Here is a 17,034-nt window from a genome sequence, read left to right on the forward strand (position 1 = left end):
CACCCACTCCACATCACCACTGCACACCAATGCCACACACATTACCCACTCCGTACACACCAGACACGAACACCCCACCCGTCCTGCACTCATCAGACATGCACACCACCCGCTCCCCCACACTAACTGGCATGGCTGTGAGGCTCCCCCGGGAGGATCTTATCCCAACTGAATACACTGGCCGAGATTTCAGGGCAGGGCTATGTAGTGGGTGGACCTTCTGCACCGCTGGTTCTGCACCCTGCCAGATGCACTGGAGTTTGAGTTTGCCATGATTGAACAAGAGGAAATCGGAGCTGGAGGGTCAAGGGCCCGCCTCCTTGCACAGGACCTGAGCTCCATGCCAGACACCCCCACAGACCGAGTAAGGTTTGTCGGCAGAAACAGAACCCAAAGAAGTGAGAAATGGAAGCGGGCTGCCCCGTCTTGGGCCCCAGGAGAGCTGTGCCATGCAGGACCGGGGCTCTTTTTTTTTTTTCTTTTTGGGTCACACCTGGCAATGCACAGGGGTTACTCCTGGCTCTGCACTCAGGAATCACCCCTGGCGGTGCTCAGGGGACCATATGGGATGCTGGGAATCGAACCTGGGTCGCCCGCTTGCAAGACAAACGCCCTACCCGCTGTGCTATTGCTCTAGCCCCAGGACCGGGGCTCTTGCATCTGACCTCTCACCTTTTTGCCAAGAGGAAAACTGAGGTAATCCTGAGCTGGCACAGAGATGATCTTGGACAAAAATGAAGGAACTTCATATGAAATCAGAGCCTGCCTTTCTTTTTTTGAGCATGGAGTTACTTTAGAGGTGAGGGAAGGAAATCGGCAATCCTCCAGTATTCATTCCCAGGCTAAACACCCAAGGTGGGCTGGAATGACACTGAGGGATGTAAGGCATGCGACCGACCCGGGTTCCATCCCCCGCAACCTATTTGGTCCCCTGTGCCCTGCCAGGAGTGATCCCTGAGGCAGAGCCAGGAATCAGCCCTGAGCACTGCCATGCGTGGCCCAGAAACCAAATAAATAAAGAGCCAAAAAGAAGTCTGAGGCGACGGAGGAGTGTGGGAAGCAGCCACTCTCGACCTCTGGCTCTGCCAGCTCCTCGAACCCTCCCTCTCACCACCTGGGAGCTGCTTCATGGAAACTTTCTGCTCTCGACACGTTGCCTCTGAGAGGTGCTGAGCGGGAGACGTGAAGCCAATTCCCGGGAGGGAGTTGTAGATAAATTATTCTGAACTGATCTTAAAGAGTGATTTAAAAAAATGAGCCTATCGTGGGGAGGGGGTGGAACTGAGCAGAACTGAGTGGACCCAGCAGAGCGCTAGCAGGAACGGCCTGATTCCTGCAGGCGCTTCGTACATGGGGATAAAGCCAAGCATTCAGTCGCGCCACTTCAAATACTTGAATATTTCTTGCTTTAGGAAGGGTTGGTGGTTTTTTTTTTTCAGAAGTCATTTTTTAAAAAACTTTTATTGAATCAGAGTAGACCCTTATAAGCTGTTCATGATTGGATTTCAGTCATAGTGTTCCAACACCCCTCCCTCTACCAGTGCACATTTCCCAGCACCAGTGTCCCCAGGTTCCCTCCCATCACCCCCCACCCCCACCCCCTGCCTGCCTCTATGGCAGGTGCTTGTCAGAAGTCATTTTCTCAAGACCGTTCCTGAGAAGAGACGTTTTATCAATCTCTTCTCTCGAGACTGTCATTCCTGTCTCTACAGAGGCTGCTGGCTGGGAGGAAACAGACTCCCAGAATTTCATCTCCTGCGGAACACAAGCTGCAGAGGGGAGCACAGCCCCGGGTAGGGCCTCAAACAAGACGCAGAACCACTTGCCGCTCTGGTGGCAGAATGCAGCTGCCACTCCAACAAGGGGCTGCCCTGTGGCCGGCTCTGGCCACGGAAGGAGCAGGTCTGCATTGTGGCATACTGCCTGCCACTCCCCAGCTCTTCCTGTCAGAAGGGACACACGTGGGGTGAGGGATGAGCCACTCCTGATGGCACTTACAGGCAAGATAGATGCAGCTTCTGCCCACCAACTCTGGGTCACTGTAACAGGGTTGGTTACGACAAGCCTACACACGGCCAGTGACAGTACAGGGATTAAGACACTGGCCCTGCGTCCACTTGACCTGGGTTCCATCCCCAGGCTCATATGGTCCCGAGCTCGCCAGGAGTGAGCCCTGAGCTCCGCCGGTGTGGTCCCAAAATGAAAAGCAAACAAAACCCTAAGCAGCCCCTTAGACTAGGGGGACGGAGATGGGTCAAAGACGCTCACCTGGGCTTCCTCTGTGAGTCACAGGGCGAGTTCCCAGAGAACAGGCTGTTCCCGCACTGGACATCCAAGTGAAGAGCATGTCTGGGACGGAGGCGGCCCCAGATGCAGCCCTGCTCACCCACGGCCTGGACATTGAGGGGTGCGAGGCTGGAAGGCTAATCCCACACACGCACAACCATTCGTGGGCCCAGCAGCTCACATCAGCAGGGCCTCAGGCCAGGCCCTGCTTCCACGGCCAGCGAGACTGGGCAAGAAAATGCAGCCAACAAGTCTCTGACAGACATTTTATTCGTAGGGAATCAGATGTCGGCATACACACGACACAGGCATTAGACTGAGGCCCCAGGCCGGGACAGCAGAGACCACGCTCAGACAGGCGGCCCCGCTGGAGACACGCCCCCAATGCCAGCAGCGACCCTGCGCCTTCCTGTTGGTCTGGGTTCGATAACCTCTGATGCATCTGAGTAATACTGATCATTTCATGTCCAAAAAATGTTTAATAAACAAAGTCAGAGCAAAATTAATGGAAATATTTATAATACGATTTAATTGTTACACGGTGTGTCCAATGTACAGTCAAGACGATGCAAACACTCAAAATAAAAAGGAGGGGCCGTGTAGCGCACCCGGAGTAAAAAGGCTTCATGTCCAACGTGGGGGGCCGCCGTCTATTTACAGGGACATTTACACACCGGGACAGAGGCGGCGGGTGGGGAGAGAGGCCCCCAGTCTCCGGAATCCACGCTGCGCCCACACCCTCAGTGCCCCGTCAGGTAGTCCTGCGTGGAGTCGGAGGCGAAGGAGTCCACGTCCTCGTTCTCCGAGTCCTCGCTGCTGTCGTCGGCGGCGGGTGCCCCCGTGAGGGCGATGCGGGCGTAGTCGTCGGTGTCGATGGACTTGCAGAAGTGGATGGCGTACTTGAGCTTCTCCTCCAGCACCTGCTTGCAGGAGTACCTGGGCAGCTTCAGCAGGAAGAAGCAGGTGTAGGACTCGGGGAGGAAGTGGTCGGGAGGGTTGTATTTATCCAGCACCTGCAGACCCAGGGCCAAGCGTCAGGGGCCACGCGCAAGGACGGCAGGCCTGAGGGGACCTGCCTTCCCGGCCACACTCGCTCCTGGATCACTCAGCTCTGGGGGAGGGCGGAGGGTCTCAGGGTCGCTGAGGAGATGCGAGCCGGCCTGCCAGCATGGCCACGCTCACTGCGCCCCCACGTCCCCCCAACAGACGGAACCACTGGCACTGAGCCCACTGCCTACTGCTGGTAAGGACATACCTGGTCTGACATCAGAGCCCAGACTAAACTCCTGCCCAGTCTGCAAGGCCAGTGCTCTCCACAATGACCTCTGATCCACATGGAGACTCACATGTGTGCACGTGTGTGTATACATGTGAGCGTATATATGTGTGAGTGTGTGCAAGTGAGTGCTCAGAGCCAGAAGCTTAATGAACGTGACACAAACAGCACACCCATCACAGGGGGTGTGTGGGGGACAGGGCAGGGGACATAGTAGGGCAGGGGGCAGAAGCAAGGGCAGGGCAGGGCAGGGCAGGGCAGGGGGCAGGAGCACGGGGCAGGGCAAGGGATGGGGCAGGGTTGGGGGCAAGGCAGGGGGTGGGGCGGGAGTCCCCAGGGGCTGTGGGACCCCAGGCCCAGCTGTGCCTGGACTGGGCGGTGCAGGGGCCACCAGGGTCATCCCCGCAGTGCCGGTCCCTGCAAGAAGGCTGAGCCCCCATCACCTGGATGACAAAATCGCGGCCCCGGAAGTCGGCGATGGTCCTGGGCAGCCGCGTGCGGCCCCACACGAAGCGGAGGAAGAGCGAGCGCTCGGTGCTGCAGAAGGACTCCATGGCCTCCCAGAACCACTGCACCAAGGGCGCCGACGGCTCGATGCCCTTGTACGTGGCCACGGACTTGAGCAGGTGCAAGGGGATGTCGGGGCTGCCACACACCTGCGGGGCACAGCGTCAGGCCCCGCCCTGCACAGTGGGGCTGCGAGACGGGAGGGAGCCGGGACCCCCAGGGCTGACGTACCATGGTCTCCAGCTCGTATCCCGTGAAGAGCGAGAGGAGGGGCACGGGCACCACGCGGGCCATCCCCTCTCGGACGGCCGCCACCTGCTCATCGAACTCGTGGAGTCTGGAAGAAAGGCCACATGGTCACCTTCAGCAGCTGGGCACCAGGCAGGGCCGAGCTCAAGGGACACGTGGCGAGGGTGTGAGGCAGCTGCTCCGTCAGGGCCCCGAGGAGCGGCGGGGGGTGTGGCGGCCATGGGGCAGGGCACCCGGGCTGCCAAGGCCCAGCAAGCAGGGGCCGCGCTGGGCAGAGCTTCTGCAGTGACCCACGGCACAGGGCGGGGCACAGGGAGGCAAAGGGTGTGGACAGCGTTCAGCAGGGCTGGGACCCGCCATGGCCCCCAGATGCGGCGTTGACCCCCGGCCCTCCCCACCCCTGCGCTGGCTCTGCACCCCACACTGGGCCCGTCCCGGCCACGCACCTGTAGTTGATGGCCAGCCGCACGTACTCGGCGCGGTTGTCCAGGGTGATGTGCGTGTACTTGGAGCTGAGCTGGATGTCCTGGCCGCTGGCGCTCGGCACTGTGAAGGGCAGGCTCATGGCCTCAAACTCCTCCGACGTGGCCTCGTTGTCACGGATGTACATGAGCCCAGGGATGAAATCTTTGTCCACCTTCCAAGGGGCAAGGGGAGGCCACGGGCTGAGTCCCTGCTCCCGCCCCAGGGCACACCCAGAGGCCCACCCATGGGGCGCAGAGGCCATGGGCGCGTGCCGGGGGACGAGCCAGGGGAAAGACCTGACACTCAAGTCAGGCTCCACCACGACCACAGGTGGCGGCCACCCCGTGGCCCCACGTCCATACAGCCTGGCCCTCCGTCACACAAGGGGGATTCTGAGGGTGTGGCTAAGGCAAAAAGTAGACCACATTTCAGAAGCAAATGGCCATAAGGCCAGACATCTTTGCTATTAGCAGGTGGTCCATGGTCAGCAGGCCGGGACAGGGGGACAAACGGGGTGGTCAGCAGCTCAGGACAGCAGGATAGAAGGGAAGGTCAGCAGCCCGGGACAGTGGGATGGACGGGGCGGTCAGCAGGTGAGACAGAGGGAGAAACAGTGTGGTCAGCAGCCGGGACAGGGGGACAGACAGGGAGGTCAGCAGCCTGGGACAGCAGGATGGACGAGGCGGTCAGCAGGTGGGACAGGGGGAGAAACAGTATGGTCAGCAGCCTGGGGCAGGGGGACAGACAGGGAGGTCAGCAGCCTGGGAGAGGGGGACGGACGAGGCAGTCAGCAGGTGGACAGGGGGAGAGACGGGCGGTCAGCAGCCAGGACAACGGGAAGAACGGCTGTGTCCTGCACAGGCTGGCTGGGCGCCGGGCGGCACTGACCTCGCTGAGGTCTGCGATGGTGAGGCTCATCCCTGCCAGCTGCTTCCACACGGGCTCGGCCAGGCTGAGGCTCAGAGGGCTCCCGGTGCGGATGGCGATGCCCAGGAGGACACCTGCAGGACACTCGGGTCTCTGACCATGCCCGCCCCCTCCCCACCAGCTCCCGAGGGTACTCAGCCTGAGGCGTGGCCTGGGGACAGCAGTGCTGGGGCCCCAAGGGGGACACAGGATGGGGTGGGTCCTACTCAGGGGCAGCACCCAGGACGCACCCAGGAAGCGGAACATGGCCGTGTGCACGGGCGCGCGCGCCGCGGGGCTCAGTAGGTAGCAGTCGCGGTTGGCCCCCGACTCGTCCCTGCCGTTGGGCGTGACGATGAGCAGCGGCGTGAGTCCGTTCTGCAGCTCCTCGCAGATCTCGGCGATGGACTCACTGTAGCCGCCGCCACAGTCGTCCACAGACTCCCCTGGAGGGGGGCAGAGGCTCAGGGCCACCATCAGGGGGACGACCCGCAGCCCCCCAGCCCACGAGGCCGACACTCACCCACGAACTTGACCTTCCAGACCCGGTGCGGCAGGAGGAGGCTGTCGGGGCTGAAGGAGCTCATCTTGGCGCACATCTGCCCAAACACGGACTTGGTCCCATCAGGGCCCGCCAGGCCACCTTTGCTCCGGGAGCGTTTGACCTGGTACAGCGCGGGGGTGGGAGGAGGGAGGGCGGAGGCATGTCAGGGCCCGAGTGTGCCCACCTGCCCCCACTGACAGCCATTTCCTCAGGCTGAGGAGCGTAGGGCGGCCACAAGGTTCAGATGTGGCAGAGTGAGGCCTCCTCGGGCACCAGATAAACCACACCCCACCGCGGCCCGGGCCCAGGCATCCTGCCCACCCAGACAAGGCCCGCGGCTGGGGTCCCGCGGCTGGGGCGGGAGGGACCCACGACTAGGCCCCTCACAGAGCAGAGCAGGACCGAGCAGCCGAGAAGGGCCCGATGATGACGACCATGCAGAGTGCGGGGCTGCTGGGACCGTGAAACACAGGAAGCGGGGGGCCGCCCGGGTCACCCACTGTGCTGAGGAGCTAGCCATGCGGCCTGACCCCAAACCACACTCCCGGGCAGGGGATGAAAGCTCCCCTGTGCCCGGACAGCCCACGTGGGGGCGGGTGCTGGGCCGCCAGCATCAGCCGGGCGGGAACAAAGACCTGTTCTCCCTGCGTGAAGGTCAGAGCCAGAGCCCCAGGGGGCTTCCTCGGCGCCCACGAGTCCCAGCCGAGGGACCCCGCAGCACCTCCCTCCCCGTCACTGCAGCTCCTGCTGTACATAGAAAGCTGCAGACGGGCTGGGAGCAGCTCCCAGGCTCCTGCCTGCCCGGTGGAGCACAGGAGAATGTGCTTTGGAGTGACCCTTCAGAGGCCACAATGCGGCCTGACTCCAGCCCCTGCAGAGGAACGGGACTTAGAGAAAGCAGGGTGCAGGGGCAGGAGTGATGCTCCGTCATGGCAGAGCAGTGGGTACCTGCAGCACACAGGGGACAGACCAGCTCCGGCAACACACACACGGGAACATACACATAAACAAGCACAAAAATACATAAAGACGCACACATAGTCACGCGCACATATTCACACACACGCACAGAAAAACATATGTACATACATGTATACATGTACATACATGCTCAGACATGCAGATAAACACAGAAAATCATAGACACACATAAAATATACACACACGTGCACACAGACAAGCACAGGCATAAACACAAACTCACAGGCACACACAGACACGCACACACACATGCACAAACACACGTGTGCCTGCAGACAGGCAGCAGTGGTGGGACACAGGGCGGGCCGGGCGCGCCTCACCTGGATGCGGTTCAGCTCCACCACGGGGCCGTGCTGGCGCTCCCGCACCATGGTGGCCTGCACCACCTTCCGGAACGCAGCCTCCTGAGACAGAGACAGGCATGACCACAGGAACACGATCCCTTTCCCACGCCCAGAGGGGCAATGCAGGGGTACACAGCTCAGAGCGCCGATGACCCAACCCCACAGAGCATCTCCCCTTCCCGCCTGGGCACAGGTGGAGCCATGCACAGAGTGAGCTTTGCACCTGACACATGGGGTACAGGGATGCAAACATGGGCCCGAGCGATAGTTCGGGGGGAGGGCACCTGCCTTATACGCAGCGGACCCAGGTGCGATCCTCAGCACCCCATAAGTTCCCCCGAGCCCCGCCAGGGGTGATCCCTGAGCACAGAGCCAGGACAGCCCTGAGCACCACCGGGTGTGGCCCCCAAACAAACAATCCCGCCGGGGGCCGGGCACCTTTCCCTGGGAGATGAGGAGGCCCCGCAGCGTGTCCAGGCCCACGGAGGGCCCCAGCCCCGCCTCGCCCAGCGCGCCCTCCAGGTCAAACATGGGGATGCAGGGGCAGAAGAGCTCGGAGATGTGGTGCAGCAGCAGCAGGCGGTTCCGCAGCGCCATCACGGGGATCTCCTGCAGGTGGTTGTACTCCATGGGCACCTGCAAGGCCGCGGGGTCAGGCCAGGTTCTGGCACACGCTGGGCCCGACCCCAGTGAAGGCAGAAGGGGCCGAACGCTCGGTTCTTCCGCTGGCTGTCCGAGGGCAATACACTCGGACCCAGCAGGGGGACACGGCTCAGGCACTGAAGGGGGGCTAGACACGCTCTGCGGGACTCAGACCCACAGGGCATCTCCCCGTTGGGACCACCAGGCCCGGCTGGGGCCGCTCTCAGGGGCCCCAAGGCTGCAGCCTGGCTATGGTGTGGGGTCAAACTTGGGCTCATGAACATATGCACAGACCAGCAGGAGAAAACACAGAATCTGAAGGATCTGTAGGGTCTTCCCACAGGGGAATGGGTTCCCCCGCCCCCCAGCCCCGGCCCAGCAGGAAGGACCCACCTGGGTGGGGAGCTTCCCGGCGCTGGCGGGCTTGCTGGTGGACCAGGCGAGGGTGTGGGCGGAGCCGCAGGCCACACGGTTGACCTTCTTCCCCTGGAGGGCAGCCACCAGCCGCGGCCTCTGGATGGCGTTGGTCGTGCCGTCCCCCAGCTGCCCCTCGTCGTTGTCACCCCACGTGTACACTTCCCCTGTACGGACGAGTCCAGACCCAAGGCTCGCACCGCGGCCTGCAGCCGGGCCTCCTGCCCACAGGCGCGCACGCCGGGCGGAGGAGCAGTGTCCTCACTCCAGACGTGCTGCGGGGCGGCTGTCAGAGGCCCAGACTCCGCTCTGAGCACCCAGCGCCACACCCACCCCCAGCTGGAGCCTCACCGTCCTCGGAGCAGCACACACAGTGCAGCGAGCCCGTGGCGATGGCGACCACCTTCTTCCCCTGCAGCCCCTGCACCTGCCGCGGCCTCCTGACGTGGTCATCAGAGCCGTGGCCCAGCCGGTGGTAGTCGCCCTTGCCCCTGCCGGGAGGACATGGGCCCCATGTCAAGGCACGGGGACGTGGGCTACGTGGGGCAGGCGCGGGGTCGTGGTCGCGGGGTCCTGGCCACATACCAAGTGTAGACAGCGCCAGACTTGGTGAGGGCCACGGAGAACTGGGAGCCGCATTCCACCTTGACCACGCCGAGGCCCGTCAGAGAGTCGATCTGCAGGGAGGAGGACCCAGTGTGCCATGGTCCCCCAGAACCAGCCCGGATGCCCACGGAGGGACCTGGGGTCCAGGGCTCCCCTCATAGGCCACACCCAGGGCTCGGGCACACAGGGGGTGGGGGAGAGCCACGCCATGGCATGGCTTAGGACGGCCACCCACTTCTGAGGCACCGGAGGCAACTAGACATCTAGTCTCGCCTGACTTGGGGCCCAGAGGCTGAGGCCGCATCCCTACCTTCATGGGCACTTTGCAGCCATCGCTGCCCCCTCTGCCCAGCTTGCCGTAGTCCCCGTCTCCCCAGGACCAGACAGTGTCGTCGTCCGTGAGACACAGGGTCTGGGCGTCGCCACTGCCACAAGCCACGTCGACCACGCGGTGGCCCTGCAGAGCCTCCACCTGCAGAGAGGAGGGTGCTGGGCGCTAGCCGGTGGCAGAGAAGGGTCTGCCGGAGCCGCGGGCCTTCCTGGGGGCATCTGTGAGGGGCCTGGACACCCCAGGGTGTGAACGTTTGCATCTGTGAGCTCCAGAATGGCCCCTAATTTGTAGTTCTGGCCACCCATGCCACGCCCAGTCCACAAGGCTTTGGGATGAAAGCTCCCAAATGGTGCTCAGGGGATCCTGAGGCCAATGCTGGCCACGTCTGGTCCAGCTGTATGGGCCTGAAGTCTCAGTGCTCAAGCACCACAGCACTGGGGCCACCAGGGCCACAGCCTGGATCCAGGGCCCCTGAGACACGTGTCCCGGCAGAGAGGGGGCCTTGCACTAACACAGGACACCATCGTGGCCAGTGACCGGGTGCTCCAGGCTCTGCTGGGGCAACCCTGAGCACCGAGCCAGATGCCCAGAGCACTGCTGGGCGCTGCCCCTCCAGCCCCCAGCCCCGGGCTCACCAGCTTGGGCTTCAGCTGGTCCTCACTGTCGCTGTGACCCAGGCGGCCGTAGCGGCCTTTGCCCCACGTGTACAGGTCCCCAGCTGCAGTGACACAGGCACTGTGGGCCCCGCCGGCTGCCACGTCCACCACCTCGATGCCACGCAGAGACTCGATGACCCGAGGGCGGTCACATGGGCTGCAGGACAGGTACCAAAGGGAGGGGACAATGGCTGGTTGTAGCATGGCCCAGTGCTGACACTGGCTGGTCCCGCTCCCAGCCCCGCATGGCACTCAGGATCCTGCCTTCAAACTGCCTGATAGCAGCGGCGGAGGCCTGGACCTCCACTCCAGGGTTCCCGAATCCTGCCGCCTCCAGCCCCGCACAGTGCTCCCAGCCCAGCAGGAGGCCAAGGACTCAACTGAGAACACGCCCTGTGTTGGGGAGACCAGTGAGCTGAGATTAATCGACACCGTCTTTTCTTCTCAATGCCAAAACAGCGTCTTGCAAAGAATGCAACTGTGACCAACAAATATGAGCAGGGCCGACCATGAGGTCCAAACCCAGGCCTGACTCAGGTCACAGAGAAGGAAGCTGACCCCTGAACCCTGACCCCGTTGCCTGCCCAGCTAGACCCACTCAGCCAGTCACTTCCTTTACTTTTTCCGTTCTGGGGTCACACCTGGTGATACTCAGGTGTGACTCCTGGCTCTGCACTAAGGAATTACTCCTGGTGGTATTCGGGGGATCATATGGGATGCCGGGCATCGAACCCGTGCAAGGCAGATGCTCTACCCACTGTCCTAGCTCTCTGGCCCCTCAGTCAGGCACTAAAAAAAAGTGACTGGGAGTCAAACCCGCAGTCTGAAGTGTGAGAAGCAAACAGCCAACAGTGAGCCCTCCAGTGTGTGAGTCAAGCCTACGCCGACCCCACTGAGGTGGGCCACTCGTGCCTTCTCCACAGTGCTTGTCTTACAGCTGCCTCCTCCCTCCCACCCAGTACCTGCAGATGCCGTGCCCCACCCACCCTGTGCCCCCACCTCCCGGCCGTCCACCCCCCGCTCCCGCGCTGTCCCCCCGGTACCTGCGGCTGCCGTGGCCCAGCTTCCCGTCCTCAGCCTCGCCCCAGGAGTAGACTTCGCCCTCCGAGGACAGCGCCAGGCAGTGCTTCCCGCCCGAGTTCACGGCCACCTTCTTGATGAACACGTGCTGGATGGACTCGAGCAGTGTCGGGGTGGACACCGACTCTGTCCCGCCGATGCCCAGGCGGCCGCCGGCGCCATAGCCCGTGGCGTAGAGCTGGGCAGGAAGGGAGGGGCGGCTCAGAGCACGCCGACCCTTGCGCTCAGCAGTCGCGCCCGAGAGAGATGGAGTCTGACACTTGCAACCCCAGGAACGCCTCAGGTGGGACTCATGTCTTACCAAAACCAAAGTTTAGGGCCATCAGGAAGTCTAAATTTCTGGGTGTCTGCCTTGATAGCAGGAGACGCTGGACTCAGTCCTGGCACCGAAGACGGGGCCCTCCCACCCCAGCACGCTCAGGACCACTCATGAGCACTGATGGGAGTGGCCAGCCCCTCACTCACCAAAACAAGGCCTCTCTGGAAGCATTTCCCTCTTTCTTTAGAATACTAGTCATCACTGACACTAAGAAAAGCAAGGTACCTACTACACCAAAGCCTGACAAAATCCACAGATGCACCCTCAGAAAAGTCATTACCCTCTCCCTCCAGCCTATCCGAGAACTTCTAGGCCTAAACCTTCCGAGGGGCATGGTTAACCAATAGCTTAAAAACTTCCCAGGATCAGAGAGAGAGAGAGAGAGAGAGAGAGAGGAGACGCCCGCAGCAGGGAAGAGCTCGGGACACTGGCACAAGAGGGAAGCCTGCAGGCGCGCCCGCACAGGCGGGAACAGCAGAGCTCCCAGACACTGGACAGGAGGGACAGGCTGTGAGCAGGTGACCAGGAGGCCAGGAGAGAGTATCTGACCCAGGTCCCTGGTCCCACACGGTCCCCTGAGCCCCTGCCAGGAGGGATCCCTGAGCACAGAACCAGGAGTCAGCTCAGAGCCCTGCTGGGTGTGACTCCCTAAACCACAAAATATTAGATTTCAAAATTAAGTGCAGGAAAGGACAAAAAAATCATTTCTAGATCCTGGCTCACTAAAGAAAAGGACAAAAACCTTGGAAGCATTTCCTGTTTACAAAGTTTGAAGGAAACAGGATCAGATCACCAGGTAAAAGCCCATGTATAGGGGCCGGAGAGACACTGGGGAGGGCACAGGAGCCAACCAGGGTTCAATCTCCAGCATCCCAAAGGGTCCCCACAGCCCGCCAGGCGTGATCCTAAGTGCAGAACCAGGGGTAAGCCCTGAGCACTGCCAGTGTGGCCCAAAATAAAGAAACAATTATCAACTATTTCTACACGGCAGCAGCATTTCTCTAAAGTGAGCAGAGACAGCACACAGAGGCTGGAGTGATAGTACAGAGGGGAGGGGCCAACCCCGGTTCGATCCCCGGCATCCCATGCGGTTTCCCAAGCACCACCAGGAGTAATTTCTGAGTGCAGAAGCAGGAGTAAGCCTTGAGCATCACCAGTTTTTGACCCAAAAAGACAAAAAAAAAAAGAAAAAGAAAAAGAAAAAGCACACACCTACCGGCCCCACAAGCTGCCAAGCGCTGCAGAATGCCCGAGTTAGCCAGGAGAAACTCAAAATGGAAGCAGGCACCAGGAACGCAAGGCTGCCCGAGCGGAAGCCCCTCCTCCCAGAGCTCTCATCCCAAGACCCCGCCTCAGGACCGGCTCCTCAGTGCCCAGCGCCACGCTGTCTCTCCCCCTGGGCCTTACCTTCCCGTCAGCTGTCACCGCAAAGAGTGTCTGCTCTCCCCCAATCAACTGCACTGGTCGGAGTGTCGCCAGAGCTTCGCAGGGAGTAGGCACCTTCACCTTGGCGCCTTCAATGCCCCCCAGCTGTCCCCGGTGGTTGTGTCCCCATCCGTAGATGGTCCCGCTGCCGCCAGCCGAGAGCGTCCAATCGTCCGGGCGCCTACAGCACACAGGAAGCCAATAGCTGGAGTGGGCACAAGAGCCCCGGGAGCCTGCGTCTGGCGCCCAGCACGCATCAAGGTTGGGGTAGCGACCTGTTCATCCACTGCACGAGCTGCTCGTCCTGCTCTCTCCTGAAGACATCGTGGCTCTCGTGGAGGACATCCATGCTCTCACTGTCGGCCATCAGCTCGCGGATCTTCTTGGCCACCTGAACAGCAGGAGACCTTCAGTCACTCTCGGCTCAGGAATCAAACAATAGTAACATCGGCAAAGGCAGATGTGGGCTAGAAGTGACGTGACAAGGACAGAGTGGGGGGCCTCCGACAGTTGCTGGGTGCAGGTGCAGTAGGAACACGGTCCCCCAAAAGCACCGACGCGAGCCCTGTTGCGACTCTGCTACTTGAGAAAACAGGAGGAAGAAACCCAACCTGTGAATAGCGGAGTGTGCCAACACCGGGACGTTCTGCTTCATAAACAAAAGCCTGCCTGACTGCAGCAGGTCTAAGGTATTAAAAGGTCTGGGCAGAACGACCAGGCCTTTACACTAACTAGAGTCAGTGTCCAAGGGCCCTCTCACCAGTGCTCCCATCCAGGCAGGAGTACTGCCACGGGGAAGCCGTTGTGAGGGGGAAGGCTGCTGTTCTACTGGTTGGGCCATTACCCATGGGGGAAGACAGAGCAGAGAGCAGCCTGGGCCCCCTCCAGAGACTGTCCTCTCCTCAGAGCTGGATGAGACCATCCTGCACACACTCATGCGAGATCATACACACCTGTGAGACTCTTTATACTCACTGTATGGGGCTGTCCTTCAGACACAGTATGGGACTGTCCTTCAGACACAGTATGGGACTGTCCTTCAGACACTGTATGGGGCTGTCCTTCAGACACTGTATGGGACTGTCCTTCAGACACAGTATGGGACTGTCCTTCAGACACTGTATGGGACTGCCCTCCACACACTGTATGGGGCTGTCCTTCAGACACTGTATGGGGCTGTCCTTCAGACACAGTAGGGACTGTCCTTCAGACACTGTATGGGACTGTCCTTCAGACACTGTATGGGACTGCCCTCCACACACTGTATGGGACTGTCCTTCAGACACTGTATGGGACTGTCCTTCAGACACTGTACGGGACTGTCCTTCAGACACTGTATGGGACTGCCCTCCACACACTGTATGGGGCTGTCCTTCAGACACTGTATGGGGCTGTCCTTCAGACACAGTATGGGACTGTCCTTCAGACACTGTATGGGACTGTCCTTCAGACACTGTATGGGACTGCCCTCCACACACTGTATGGGACTGTCCTTCAGACACTGTATGGGACTGTCCTTCAGACACTGTATGGGACTGTCCTTCAGACACAGTATGGGACTGTCCTTCAGACACTGTATGGGGCTGTCCTTCAGACACAGTATGGGACTGTCCTTCAGACACTGTATGGGGCTGTCCTTCAGACACTGTATGGGGCTGTCCTTCAGACACTGTATGGGACTGTCCTTCAGACACTGTATGGGACTGTCCTTCAGACACTGTATGGGACTGCCCTCCACACACTGTATGGGTGGGACTGTCCTTCAGACACTGTATGGGACTGTCCTTCAGACACTGTATGGGGCTGTCCTTCAGACACTGTATGGGACTGTCCTTCAGACACTGTATGGGACTGCCCTCCACACACTGTATGGGACTGTCCTTCAGACACTGTATGGGACTGTCCTTCAGACACTGTATGGGACTGTCCTTCAGACACGGTATGGGGCTGTCCTTCAGACACTGTATGGGGCTGTCCTTCAGACACTGTATGGGGCTGTCCTTCAGATACAGTATGGGACTGTCCTTCAGACACTGTATGGGACTGCCCTCCACACACTGTATGGGTGGGACTGTCCTTCAGACACTGTATGGGACTGTCCTTCAGACACTGTATGGGGCTGTCCTTTAGACACAGTATGGGGCTGTCCTTCAGACACTGTATGGGGCTGTCCTTCAGACACAGTATGGGGCTGTCCTTCAGACACGGTATGGGACTGTCCTTCAGACACGGTATGGGACTGTCCTTCAGACACGGTATGGGACTGTCCTTCAGACACGGTATGGGACTGTCCTTCAGACACGGTATGGGGCTGTCCTTCAGACACGGTATGGGGCTGTCCTTCAGACACTGTATGGGGCTGTCCTTCAGACACTGTATGGGGCTGTCCTTCAGACACTGTATGGGGCTGTCCTTCAGACACTGTATGGGGCTGTCCTTCAGACACTGTATGGGGCTGTCCTTCAGAGACACAGTATGGGGCTGTCCTTCAGACACTGTATGGGACTGTCCTTCAGACACTGTATGGGGCTGTCCTTCAGACACTGTATGGGACTGCCCTTCAGACACAGTATGGGACTGTCCTTCAGACACAGTATGGGACTGCCCTCCACACACTGTATGGGACTGTCCTTCAGACACTGTATGGGGCTGTCCTTCAGACACAGTATGGGACTGTCCTTCAGACACAGTATGGGACTGTCCTTCAGACACTGTATAGGACTGCCCTCCACACACTGTATGGGACTGTCCTTCACACACCTCTGAGAGACTGCCCCACACACCCTGTAGAGACTGTCCCTCACATACCTATGAAAGATTGTCTCTCACACACTTTTGAGAAACTATTCCTCACACACTATGAGACTGTCCCACACACACTGTAGAGACTGTCTCTAACACACTTATGTGAGACTGTCCTTTAACATTTGTGTGAAAGGCTGAGGGGTTGGGAGGCGCTGAGCTGTAGATGAGCATCTGAATGAATGTCCCTGCCCCATTGGGTCAATGAAACACAATACCCCCACCTCCACCCCCGCAACAAAAGTATTTTCTTCAGGGTACTCCTTAAGAAATGATTCTGTGTCTCACAGTATTGGCGCTTACTCTGTGGATGAACCAAGAAAACCTTATTTTGCATTCCAGAAGCGACTCCCAACAAGTGCAATTACCTCATCGAGAAACAGCCGGGGTAGCGGCGTTCTCTTGTCCAAAGCCACAGCCACGCGGGAAGCCATGCAGTACCTTCGGAACCAAGCCCATTTGTGCGTCTCAGCACAGCAGGGGAGAGTGTCGAGCTCCAGGTCACAAGCCAGTGCCACCAGCACCTGAAGCCACGAGAACCAAACACGGGAAGCTCAGAAGTGCAGCCACCAGGAGCACCCACGGCACTTCCTCAGAGCTCCTTCCCCAGCCCCAACACCTGTGGCCGCTGCGCCCGTAGCCTGCGAAGGAAGCTGTCCCAGCCGAGTCTTACATCACCCCCAACGTGGGTGGCCCCTCCGCAGCACCGAGTGCTGGACAGGACTCACAAGTGCTTGGGCATCTTGAGGGACGGTAATACTCAAAGTATAGGGGCCAGGGTCATGGGGCCGGGGCGGGGGGGTAGATTTTTCTTTCTCAACACCCCCAAAGCTCACACCTGCCCTCGGGTGTGAGGGCCCCAGGCCGGCCCTGCTGGCCGTGCGTGTGCGTTACCTTGAAGAAGGGGCTGTGCAGCAGCTGTTTGCCGCCCCTCACCACAGGGTCTTCGTACTCAAACTGTCTCTGCAGCGCTTCCGGGAGGCCTTTCACCAGTGCAGCCAGGGCGCTGCCTGTGAAGCTCTGAGAAAGACCAGGTTACAGGGGGTCTTGCGCCTCCCCCTGCATCAGTTACCGAACAAAGTCCTGGTACGAAATTCCCTAAAACAACTGTACTGATAGTCTCAAATGGGGGGGAGGGGGAGAAAAAGAGGGGGACAGATGCGTATAAAATAATCCAAGGCAGGTGGCACAAGAGTACAGT

General features: G+C 60.0%; 1 protein-coding gene across 5 annotated transcripts in view; it reads right to left on the minus strand.

Moving 5' to 3' along the window:
- Nucleotides 1-2,538: 2,538 nt before the first annotated feature.
- Nucleotides 2,539-17,034, minus strand: part of HERC2 (HECT and RLD domain containing E3 ubiquitin protein ligase 2) — a 102,037-nt gene continuing 87,541 nt past the window's right edge. For all 5 annotated transcript variants that reach the window (XM_055141025.1, XM_055141026.1, XM_055141024.1 and 2 more), the window contains exons 75-93: nt 16,728-16,853; nt 16,202-16,357; nt 13,307-13,422; nt 13,014-13,212; nt 11,251-11,465; nt 10,187-10,364; nt 9,531-9,692; nt 9,200-9,291; nt 8,966-9,105; nt 8,594-8,781; nt 7,997-8,194; nt 7,535-7,618; nt 6,213-6,354; nt 5,941-6,135; nt 5,672-5,784; nt 4,765-4,955; nt 4,301-4,406; nt 4,006-4,218; nt 2,539-3,299 (exon numbers count right to left, since the gene is read on the minus strand). In XM_055141025.1, coding sequence (XP_054997000.1) covers nt 3,027-3,299; nt 4,006-4,218; nt 4,301-4,406; nt 4,765-4,955; nt 5,672-5,784; nt 5,941-6,135; nt 6,213-6,354; nt 7,535-7,618; nt 7,997-8,194; nt 8,594-8,781; nt 8,966-9,105; nt 9,200-9,291; nt 9,531-9,692; nt 10,187-10,364; nt 11,251-11,465; nt 13,014-13,212; nt 13,307-13,422; nt 16,202-16,357; nt 16,728-16,853 — 3,087 coding nt within the window. In that variant the 3' untranslated portion in view covers nt 2,539-3,026. The remainder of the gene's footprint in view (nt 3,300-4,005; nt 4,219-4,300; nt 4,407-4,764; nt 4,956-5,671; nt 5,785-5,940; nt 6,136-6,212; nt 6,355-7,534; nt 7,619-7,996; nt 8,195-8,593; nt 8,782-8,965; nt 9,106-9,199; nt 9,292-9,530; nt 9,693-10,186; nt 10,365-11,250; nt 11,466-13,013; nt 13,213-13,306; nt 13,423-16,201; nt 16,358-16,727; nt 16,854-17,034) is intronic.

The sequence above is a fragment of the Sorex araneus genome, chromosome 6 (genome assembly GCF_027595985.1).
Source record: "Sorex araneus isolate mSorAra2 chromosome 6, mSorAra2.pri, whole genome shotgun sequence".
Classification (NCBI taxonomy): domain Eukaryota; kingdom Metazoa; phylum Chordata; class Mammalia; order Eulipotyphla; family Soricidae; genus Sorex; species Sorex araneus.